The following is a 12,012-nucleotide window of genomic DNA, read 5'->3' on the forward strand; positions in this document are numbered from 1 at the left end:
GAGACGTTGTGCTGGGAACCCTCTTTACAGTCCAAATGAAACACTTACATCATCCCAGGAATGGATTCTCTTGAGATTTTAGACAATTTCACCAAAAAATGTGTGGGCACACCATGATGTCAGGCATTAAGAAAAAAAAACTATTTCTAAGAGTATTTAATTTGATAAAATTTCCTTGCCATTTCTTTTTCTACTGCAGAAGCACCTTAGCCAGTGCCCAAAGGGTCTAGCTACCACCTGCCCAAAGGGTGTTCAAGGAAGGACTGCAAGTAAAATACACTTTACCAGCCTATTACCCGGTGAATGATTTCCCAGAGCACAGTTGTTTCCCAGGATCATGTATATTCCTTCTTCTCTAGCAAAAGACTTCACCAAGAGTGATATTTATCTGCCCAAATGCAAAGGTGTCCAGAATAGAAATTTACATCTGAGTCGTGCTCTCTTTATATGCAACAGAGAGAAATCAGCACTTCTGAGACACAGTTCATCCTACTCAAAAGTAAATGTCTAATATGGATCAGATTAATCACACTCTACAATTCCTGCACTTGTTTTTTTTAATTGATTGTAAAAGAAACTCAGATGAGTTTCTCACTCAGATGTACATTATAGACATCTAAAAGAGGGGATATGAATATCATCTAAGCAACATCAATGGGATCATTCATGCACGAGGTTCCCTGTAAACATGAGTCAGTGGTACCTAGGGCAAGACTATGCCCACCGCACTATTGTGTAGAAAAGCACGTATGTATAAAGGTCAGTTTTCACTACAGTGTCATGGATTCTTGGTATAAGACCAAAATTGCCGTGAAGCACCACACGAATATACCATACAATCAAAACTGGTAGGGTTTCATAGAACACGTAGTTACATTATGAAACTCATTGCCACAGGAAGTTCCAGATGCCACAAAGAAAAACAGTTCGAAAACCAAGAAAATACATCCACGGTGAATAGATCCACTCATTTACACTAAGGCCAGGAGGAATAAGGAGGTGCAGGAATATCTATCCTTTTCCCCATGCCTTCTTTCCTTATGCATGAACTGCAGGCAACTGCAGAACAACAGGGATAGGATACTGGGCTGGGCGGACCTCCAATTAAGTCAGTATGTCCATTCTTATTTTCTGACCTAATATTGCCAACACTTCTTAGGGCAGTGAGCCAAGCAAAGAATATTATAACCCTGCCTCACACATACCATTTTTCCTAGGATTACCAAATGCAGGTTAAGCCTCAGTTTTACACCAGGAAACACACCCAAAGCACAAACACAAAATGAAAGCCATCACACCACCTGCCTTAAAATCCTACTTTGAAACATTTGTACTTGGCCCAATTCTCTATTCCTAATACATTATTTCAGTACAGATATTTACTGGTGAGGACAGTTAGCGTAGGAGCCAAACACCTACTTGACATTATCCATTCTGTTTGTCATCAATATGACTCATCAACAGTAGTCTCATCTTCCATCCTTTTAGGCAAGGTTGAGAAATTGCTAAGAATAGCAGCAGAACTTGACTGCAGAGTGTCTTTCCGGGGAACTCAAATCTTAGACTGTGACTAATACTGCTACTTGAATTTTTACCTCCATCTTATTAGGGGAGAACACAAAGAGTAAGAGATAAGACTGTATTTTATAATTCTTCTTTCTAATGCATTGTCCCTGTCTCTTCATTTCAAGGCAGTGAAATACCAAATTATTACACAAAAACCTCTCCTAAAACCCCTGTAACTATTTTTCCAAAGAATCAGATACATGGGGATTTCCCAGTAATAATCTGGACCTCAGTGGTGAGCTATCACTGCAACACAAAATAGCACATAAGCTCTGACCTGTTTGTGATAAAAAATATTTAATGTATGGCATATTCTTTTTTCTTCCTCCTCCTCCCAATCCCACACTCCTCCTTTCCTTTTAAATTAGCCATCAGGTTAACTACTGTATTATGCTATGCATAAACAAATCTGAACTCTAATAACAAACTGAAGTGGACACATGCTGTTCACATTAAATACTTCTCCTAAATGACTGAGAGAAGCATGTTAGGAAAGAAAATTTGTCATACGAAGCTGAGACAATCTCTTTTGAGCCCTTTTATATTAGCTCTACAGGAAAAAAAAAAAAAATCCGAATAAGCACAAGAATCCTAAAAATATTTTGCACTAAGTAACTACCATTCCATTAGTCCCATACTAATTCAGAGAGCAATGAATTACTGTTATCTTCTAGTACAATCAGTGTAAATTAATTATTTCAAAACTGGGTAGAAATAGACCCTCCCAAACAGGAATGTTCAAATGCTGCTAAAACCAGGAAATAGTTACAGCAGTTTACAAGAAAATCCTTAAAAAAAAAAAACCCAAAGTTCCCTGTTTGGTTTGGGTTGGGCTTTTTTTCCCAGATTTTCCCTGTGTTTACTGCAGCTAAGCCTTTATGGAGACCCCATAAGAGCAGACAGCATCGGGAGCAGGGACTATTTCAATATGCAAACAGGCTGGCTAGGGTAAACCTCTGTTCAGTAGTGGTAAGCTTTAGAAAAATATTTGAAGTTTCAGTGTTTTGTGTTTTGTTGTATTTTTTCAGCAAAACAGGACACTATATAATCAAAACTGGCTGCATTTGTAGAAAAGAAGCCACATGAAGCTGAGCACTAGCAAATAATAGTGTGAGTGCTTTTTCTAACGGCAAATACAGTCAGCGCTTACATTCATCTCTGTATTAGCAGCCAATCACACAGTGCTTACAACAATCATTGCCATGGAGTTATCAAATTTTTCAACTGCAAACTCTGATCCCTATGGAGATTAAATCACAGAAGCAATTCAAACAAAATCAGCGGAGTGCTTCTAATGAAGTGTGTGCATAGATCTGCACAAAGTCATAGCCCAGGTATTTATCAGACAGGAATTAGGCTAGCAACCAGCTGCCAAAAAAATAAATAATATGTCAGAAATGAAAGACTGTTGCTGTAAGTGACAGAAGACAACTGAAAGGAAAATAAAGGAACCAAAACATAACCTTGTGAGTTCCCACAAACAACCAGGGCAACCGCACAATCTAATTTATATTATCTGATATCACTTCAGGCTTCTTAATGCTGAAAAAAAGGGAGGTTATCTCTACACTCCAACAAAGAACCAACCACAGGACTGAAGAGCACTGCAAAGCTGTGAAAGGACAATTCTTGTTATTATGACCAAAGCTCCCGTCAGGCTGGAGCACAGCAGCTGCGTCACATGCCTGGCATGCAGCAAGCCAGAGTGACACAAGTCCTGTAAACACTTCAGAAGATACAGGAGGACAAGAGGTCAACCAAAAATGTGACATATTGCCTAGTGCTGATGAGTGAGAAGGCAACCTTGGCACTGAAAGAACTGCAGCAAAGAGGATTGCCTGTGGATGCTGGAGAGATATTAACCATGGAAACAATAACAGCAAAATAAATCAAGCAAAGAGCTGAAGCGTTCTCACTTGAAGATATGATGGAAAGTATCACTCCTGCCTTCCTAAGTAGAAAAATATCTTCTAGTTGTATGCCCATCCTGGGATAAAAAAAGTCTTCTTTATATCTATCTATATCTAATTACATAGATGAACATAAAATCATTTGGGTAAGACTGAGTAACAAGTGCAGTCAAGTGCTTTAAATAAAAATGCCGGAGGGAAAGGAGGGAAAACTTGTTTACAGTTCAGCTAGGCTCAGGTATGGAACTCAATGGCAAAAATTGTTTGTATGGAAAGAAAAGATTTGTCCCTGGTATCAATACCAACCCACATGCAAAGCTGTGCTAATGAAGCCAGAAAGAAAATGCAACAGCAGGAAGGTTTTGGTCTCCTTACTGAAATTCGTTATCCCGCAATATGTGAAAAAGCGCAACTAAACTTTTGCTTGGAAGAGGCTTATAAGTGTCTAGTGGGGAATTAACAGATGTTAGAAGAATCACTTCATCAGTGTGAAAGGTTGTTATAAACACATTAGCAGGAGTTTCTCCTGTTAAGCCATGCTTACAAGCTACTTACAGGTGTTCTAGCAAGTAATTTGTGAATTCTACACAATTATTTACCAAAAGTGTGAGAAACCTATTATTAGGTGCAAATGATGAAGTATTAGATCGATCAATAAAATGCAGCTTATTCACTTCACGGGTGAGTTATTAAAAGGATAAGGCTGCAGAATGTTCAGCCCATCACATCCCCTATTTTTTGTTCTCTATTCCCATGTTTCTTGAACATTTTTTATTCATACTTCTCTATTTACTTCTCACTCCCACCATCATTTAGTACTTTTATTTCATTTGTCAATAATAATTATCTTTTTTTCCTTTTCTTTCATTTCTCCTGTTTCTGACTCCTATTACTTTTTCTCCACCTTCTCATAACGATTTTTAGGACTCCCTACCTCTCCTGTCTTACTACCAGCTTTCTTCCCAAGCCTTGTCTAATGTGTGCATTACAACTAAATCTGTAACCTGGAACAGTTTCTGGTGTACACCACATTGCTCGGGACTTCAGCCAGATTAATTCAGCTACTAACACTGCAGTTTTCACATTTTGCTGCAGCACTTCTCAGTGCAAGGACCCACCCCCCACCCTCCCCCAGACCCACCCCACTTTTTACTTCACCAGTACTTTTCCCAACAGCACTGATTTCACTGGCCTACACAGGGAAGGAGTGAAATGATTTAGCTAAGTCCCATTCCTTCAGGTAACAAACTAAGCGCTGAAGCTCCCACCAAAACCAATTTAGCAATTCAAAACAGCACTTATGCCTCAAAAGTGCTCCTAGGTTGAACTTGTCAACTCCTATTCTTCCTCCTTTCAATGTCCAGCCCTTTTCAGCATCTGCAAACCCACATGTGCCTAAATTTGGGGACTAAAACATCCTTAGGTAACTATGCTACCACTATTGCTTGTCCAAAGGTGCAACTGCCATAGCTCAGCTCAACATTGAGGTGCTCATCTCACGCCCAAAGCCAGCCCATGATTTATTAATCAGATATCATCACAGACCCAAGTCTCCTGATAGGCAACACACAATGCTCAGGAAAAGCAGAGGTTATAAAACCAGGCACTGCGGAGCACACCCAGGCACCAGAGGCATTTCCAAGGTGCAACATCGTGGTTCAGCTGGAGGAGGGCAGAGCAGGATGAAACATCACACCAATGGACCAAAAATGTAAACTTAGCAGGTGCAAATATAATGAAATAAATTTGAAAAGTAACAGGATGTTGCATATAACCTTCACTGAGAAGTAAATGCTGTGTGTCTGGTTTTTAAATGTTAAAAAATAGCTTTCAGTTTCTTTGTGGGTTAATAGTTTCAAATACCTTAAGTACTCACCATGACATATAATTCCTAGCTAGTCATTTAGGTAATTTTCTAAATAACTGATTTCCACACACAGCTAACAAACATCAATGTACTTTATGATGATTTTTCTCTAAGTCAGATAAGTTCATTTCTTGAACTGAAAACAACAGCAAAGAAAACAAATTTAGAATTACTGTTTTAAAACTTCATTAAAACTGCTTTAAAACATACCTAATTTTCCAGTACAAAACCACACAAATTGTAATTTATAGCAATAACTTTCTGTTTATGAAATCTATATATTTAAAACTACACACATTTAATTAGAGAATTATTTATTGAATTTAAGAATGTAACAAATGTTGGGATGTTTAGTCATGAACTACAGGGAGGAAAATGAGTTGTTTACAGTCTTCTGAAGATTGTTTCAAGATCACATGAAATAGTGCTTTTTCCATATACTCGATAGCAGCTTAAAATAAGCATCTGAACTGGACTTGAAAGACATTTACAAGGAACTCATATGAAGAATTTAGTGTACAATAGCATATGCAGTATGTTCTGAAGAGCAGTCATTGGTTACGTATTTGCTCCTAACCTTGATCTAAGAGGCACCGATGTCACAGAATCACAGAATCATCTAGGTTGGAAAAGACCTTGAAGATCATCCAGTCCAACCATTAACCTAACATTGACAGCTCCCAACTACACCATATCCCTCAGCGCTATGTCGATCCTACTCTTAAACACCTCCAGGGATGGGGACTCCACCACTGCCCTGGGCAGCCCATTCCAACGCCTAACAACCGCTTCTGTAAAGAAATGCTTCCTAATATCCAGCCTAAACCTTCCCTGGCGCAATTTGAGGCCATTACCTCTTGTCCTATTGCTTGTTACTTGGTTAAAGAGACCCATCCCCAGCTCTCTGCAACCTCCTTTCAGGTAGTTGTAGAGGGCGATGAGGTCTCCCCTCAGCCTCCTCTTCTCCAGACTAAACAACCCCAGTTCCCTCAGCCGCTCCTTGTACAACATGTGCTCCAGACCCTTCACCACCTTCGTTGCCCTTCTCTGGACACGCTCGAGTAATTCAATGTCCTTTTTGTAGTGAGGGGCCCAAAACCGAACACAGTAATCGAGGTGCGGCCTCACCAGTGCCGAGTACAGGGGTAACATCACTTCCCTGTCCCTGCTGGCCACGCTATTTCTGATACAAGCCAGGATGCCATTGGCCTTCTTGGCCACCTGGGCACACTGATGGCTCATGTTCAGCCGGCTGTCAATCAACACCCCCAGGTCCCTCTCTGACTGGCAGCTCTCCAGCCACTCCTCCCCAAGCCTGTAGCGCTGCTGGGGGTTGTTGTGGCCCAAGTGCAGCACCCGGCATTTGGCCTTATTGAAACTCCTACAGTTGGCCTTAGCCCATCGCTCCAGCCTGTCCAGGTCTCTCTGCAGAGCCTCCCTACCCTCGAGCAGATCAACACTCCCACCCAACTTGGTGTCATCGGCAAACTTACTGAGGGTGCACTCGATCCCCTCGTCTAGATCATCCCTAAAGATGTTAAACAGGAGTGGCCCCAAAACCGACCCCTGGGGGACACCACTCGTGACCGGCCGCCAACTGGATTTAACTCCGTTCACCACCACTCTTTGGGCCCAGCCATCCAGACAGTTTTTTACCCAGCAAACTGTGTGCCCGTCCAAGCCACGAGCAGCCAGTTTTGCCAGGACAATGCTGTGGGAAACAGTGTCAAAGGCCTTACTAAAGTCAAGGTAAACTACATCCACAGCCTTTCCCTCATCCTATAAGCAGGTCACCCTGTCGTAGAAGGAGATCAGGTTTGTCAAGCAGGACCTGCCTTTCATAAACCCATGCTGACTGGGCCTGATCCCCTGGTTGTCCATTATGTGACTTTTAATGGCACTTGAATTGTAGATGATTCATGGGTGATGATGTAGATGATTCATGGGAGAAATTGCAACATAATCATATAAAATTACAATATTAGTAATGCTAATGATGATGAAAAGACTATTAATACTTATGCAATGATTTAGAGTCTCCATTGGTTTCCAAAGCAACCATTTTGAATCCTGAATATTATCTGACTCATTTTACTCTACATTTAATAAGCTGAAGCACTAAAATCTCTCTCCCAATTTCCACTACCCCCCCAGATTGAAAAAAAAATGTGTCTAGGACACATCCCAAAATGTCCAGATTCTTTCAGAAGAAGGCAGAGCCACACTCTGAACAAGTCTTTGTCTCTTCTTTTGAGAGCAAAAGCTGCTGCACTGAACTCAGAAACACCTAGTTATGGTTCAAAATATCTTTGGGTTCTGCTTCAAAAGTGAAAACTGGTTTACAAAACAGCTTATCAGCTCCCTTAATATTTTCTGCCACAAATGCTGTCTTGTACCTGCATAGCCAAATACAAAACCACTGTTCTTCATGGCTTGGCATCTGTTCTGCTGTAGGGCAGTATTCCAGACATGCCACACAGATCATCACTTTACCTAACATAGTCTGTATGCGAAAAGACATATACAGGTAAGTAACAACAGATTTACTGGAAATTAATGATCTGCTCACTCAGTCATTGTTTGAAATGGGTTATCTGCTTTTGAAGGGACTTAAATATTTTGGGGATCATTGACTAACCCTCTAAATCACTTACATGCAATGAATATTTGACAAATTCTTGGAATACACATGTAAGCTGCTGGATATCTATTTAGAAATTGTACCCTCTCACAGACATTAAAAATAAGGTAGCTACAATATAAGACTATGATACATCTCTGCACTTACAAAGGAAGACAAACAGCTGTGGAACTGAATTACTGCTACCCTGAGACAGCTCAGTGAGATAACTATTGGTAACTATTTACATTTAACATAAAAGCCGTTATTTCAAAGCTAATTCCACTATTGGAACAAATTGTTCTTGTTTAAGAAGTCTGAAAAAAGACAATTGAAATATTTAAACCTTCTTCTGCATCATTAATGAAGGAACATCTAAATTGGTATGATTTTTTATGAGAAATAGTAATAAAAACAGAACTCAGGAACATTAATTGCAACACTATAGTATACAATTTCATAGACAAATAATGTTTTAAGAGATATACAATATGCAATAAAAATAAGACTATATAAGTAATTCTGTTCTTAAAAGCATTTCCCATCAAGAAAGTTATGCATAAAAACAGAAAAGAGATTCTTTCAGAATACTAGGGTCAAAATTTCAAATGAGAGTAAGTTCTGAATTCTAAGAGTATGTAATATTAATTGTTACACCACAGTATATTCTGAAAATCAACATCAGCATGTGTCAAAGCACATCCTGATATTGCAATGCCTGGTCTCACACCGCTCCCAAGCCTTACACTGTGGAAAGCATCATGAAATTTATTTCCAGACTTTTTCATGACACTCACATCTGCAGTATTTGAGCACTTCACGGAGACAATAACACAGTGTTCCCAGGAAGTCAAGTGGTCTGGTCATTTCTACTTCTAAAAAATTATTAATATCGACAAATTTTGGTGTTTTTAAGAAACAACTTTAACTTGTCCCTATTAATTTTGAGAATGCCACCCACACCCCTTCCTGCCAGTGGGTGATTTCTGAGAGCACTTTGCAGTGTGCAGAACTGTTTTCTGAACTCATCCCTTTGACTGCCATTGTGTGGGCAGGTGAAAATGCCAAGTTTCCTTTTCTTTGGACATCTCAAACATTTGACTTACATTTTCTGCATATGCCAGGAAGCACATGTTCTGAAAAATGCAAAAATATTCAATTGGCAACAGAAGGATGAAATGTTGGGTTTTATTTTACCATATTTTACGTATAAGATCACTGAGAGTAACTTCTTTTTTGTTCTGATCATATCATATCCTGATGTAGCTGGTGGTAGTGATTCCACAATAACCATTTGAGAAGAAAGAAATAGCCCATAATCCTGTTATTGACATTTATGTCATAACACGTATAAAACAAAGGCAAAATTAAATTTGCGCAGATGATCTTACTTTCCAAACTTTAAAGTGCATTTTTTTCAGATGGACATTCTTACAAGCCATAAATACTAGAGCCCCTGAAAACCCCAGAAAACCCCTCACATGATGCAGCACTGCAAGTCACTGACAAGGATGGCAACCTTAGAGCCCTTCAGCCCTGATCTCTGCTCCTTTGAAACCAGGGAGGAACTGAAGGTTGACTTCATTACACGAATAATCTATCATTGTAATCCTTCAGTGCATACATTTTCACAGGAAAAGACACTATAAACTAGGATACCTTGCTATAAAAAAAACCAAAGAAACAAAAAAATCCTTCTTGCTAGATTTAGCTACTCCTCTCCTGACAAATAAACCACTGACAATTTCTTGGGACTTTTTTTTTTTATATTCAAATATCAGTGTCAGTTCACCTAATAGATTGTATATAACATTACTATAAGGAAAGCTGCTGCATTTTCAGCTGAGATCAGTTTCATGTGAAAACATTATCCACTAAAGAAAAACAGAGAGAGAAACAAACCATGTCCTTTTCTCTGCTGGCATTTCAAATACAAATACTTTGCATTTTGCTATTGTTGCCTCAGACTGAACGAGAGAGCACAGTTTTGGCTCAGGAGCTTTGCTAGGAATTACCATCTCTTTGTTTGATTATCACTTAGTTCAGTTAATGTCTGGCTTTTGATCTGGATGTATTTCAAGGTGCATTTACTAAAGGAGGATATTAAATTACTTAGTTCTTGCTTGAGGCTGAAAAATCTAATGATTTTTTCTAGCATGTTTGTTACATAAAATCATCACCAACAGCTACATTTGTAAGCAGTAAAATGGTGATAAATGTGCTGTCAGTAACTTTTTATGAGATGTATGGAACCACTACGAAAACAATTTTAAATCTATTCAACAGGAGAAAAAAAATTTGATGACTCTTTCCACAATCTTCAATTTTAAGTGGTTCAAGTGAATCCAATTGATTTATTTCACATAATTTAAAACCATAGCATTTAAAAATCCCTATACTTTTTCCAAATTTTCTTCACAATCCAGATAAGAGACATGAAACAGCAAAGACAGAATGGTAATGACTCAATTTCAGAGATAAATGTGAAACTGTCTTTTAGATTTCTGTAAATATGTCAGTTCTGGAGTGTGAATACACTCATTTGTGAACAATTCAAGATATGAAAAGCTTCGGCTTGATGCTTTTCACTTTTTAGGATCCTGAAGAAACTAAAAACTGTTGAACAAAATTAATTTTTCACCTAAACTCAGCAGATATGCTTTTGTCCCTTTTCCTCAAGAATGGACCTTCATTAGTTCAATTTATATTTAATAACCCTTTTAAGCTTACCAGGTAGGGATGAATATAGTAAAAACACCATCAGAAAGTGTTTTGCAGTAGGTACTACATGTCACCTTCAGTCATTTGGAAAAATATTTCTCAACAATGAACAATTTAATGCAGAAAGATTTCCTGTATGACCATCACATTCAATTAAGATTAATCTTGTCTTAAAACAACATCATCAAAGAGATTTGATGACGGGATGACCGCTGCCAAAACATAAGATGCAGTTTTCGCTAATAGACAAGACATCCAATAGTTCAGCTATTTATTTCATGATAAACATTAAAAAATTAGATGTGAACAAATATTTCTTGTGAAAACGCAGCACCATTGTGGAAAGCCTACTTCTGAACAGATGTTGGCTCGCAGATTCGGTTGTGCAGTATTGTGTATGCTGCAATGGCATTTGCAGGGCTGCATTACAGTAAGTCCCCTGCCATGGCACACCAGAATGTGCTCCCTGGTCGCTCTCCACTTGGACTGGCACAGCATTACACTCTTAGAAAGGCAGGGAAGGCTGCAGAGTGCCTACTACAGCATTTAGCATACAGTGTGGTGGGTTGATAAGGTAGTACACTTCTTTTTTCCTGCCACAGGCAGTCTTCTGTCTATGGCAAGAAAATAAAGAGTATTAGCTCTGCTCCCTTGATACAACAGGACTTAGGCAATTAGGGTAGTGCTCACCTCTAAAGGAGAAACAATGGAAATCAAAGGTTTTGGATGGTCCTAGAAACTAAGGACCACCAGGCATTGCTCCATTTTCCATCCTGTTAGGAAGTGGTAGGTACTCACCAGCGCCTCATCATTTGCCTGCAGCACAAACTCATTCCACACACAGGTTGTGTTTCTTCAACCTGCCTTTGTTAACATCACTGCAGCAGACTATATATTTAAAATGTGAAATATAAGCCACCCTACTCCCACTTTTCCTCATCCAGTGGAATCTTCTCCTCAAGGAGAGATGAAAAAAACCAAACATCACTTGACAGAGACTTGATGCATTAGACTTCCATGAATAGTCAACAGTGTATTGTATGACCATATCTTTTATAAAAAGACCATATTTTTATAAAAAGAGAAGAAGTAACCACTGCCTTCCTTGGGAGAGATTTTTGATAAAATGACCTGATAAAATTAATACATCCGCTTTTTGGAGAAATATCAATGAAGTTATTGCATCATTGCTGCCACAACACCAGCCTTATTTCAGACAAGCAGAAAAACAGATGCCCCGTTATTTCAATCATTTTCCTTTGAAAGACTTTGCTTTCTCTGGATAAGCTGGCACCTAAGGTGTTTAGACTCAATGTGCAAAATGCATT

At 39.0% G+C, this 12,012-nt stretch overlaps 1 protein-coding gene across 12 annotated transcripts in view; it reads right to left on the reverse strand.

The window, feature by feature from the left end:
- The window catches only part of MLIP (muscular LMNA interacting protein), a 130,684-nt gene that overhangs the window by 107,233 nt on the left and 11,439 nt on the right, over nucleotides 1-12,012 (reverse strand). For 8 of the 12 annotated variants that reach the window (XR_012622663.1, XR_012622661.1, XR_012622668.1 and 5 more), the window contains exon 2: nucleotides 9,070-9,099. The exons of the other annotated variants lie outside the window; for them this stretch is intronic. Coding sequence is in view for 4 of the 8 variants with exons in the window: in XM_074819883.1 (XP_074675984.1) it covers nucleotides 9,070-9,099 (30 nt within the window). In the remaining 4 variants the exon portion in view is untranslated. The remainder of the gene's footprint in view (nucleotides 1-9,069; nucleotides 9,100-12,012) is intronic. 12 annotated transcript variants of the gene reach the window in all.

Source organism: Strix aluco, chromosome 3 (assembly GCF_031877795.1).
Source record: "Strix aluco isolate bStrAlu1 chromosome 3, bStrAlu1.hap1, whole genome shotgun sequence".
Classification (NCBI taxonomy): domain Eukaryota; kingdom Metazoa; phylum Chordata; class Aves; order Strigiformes; family Strigidae; genus Strix; species Strix aluco.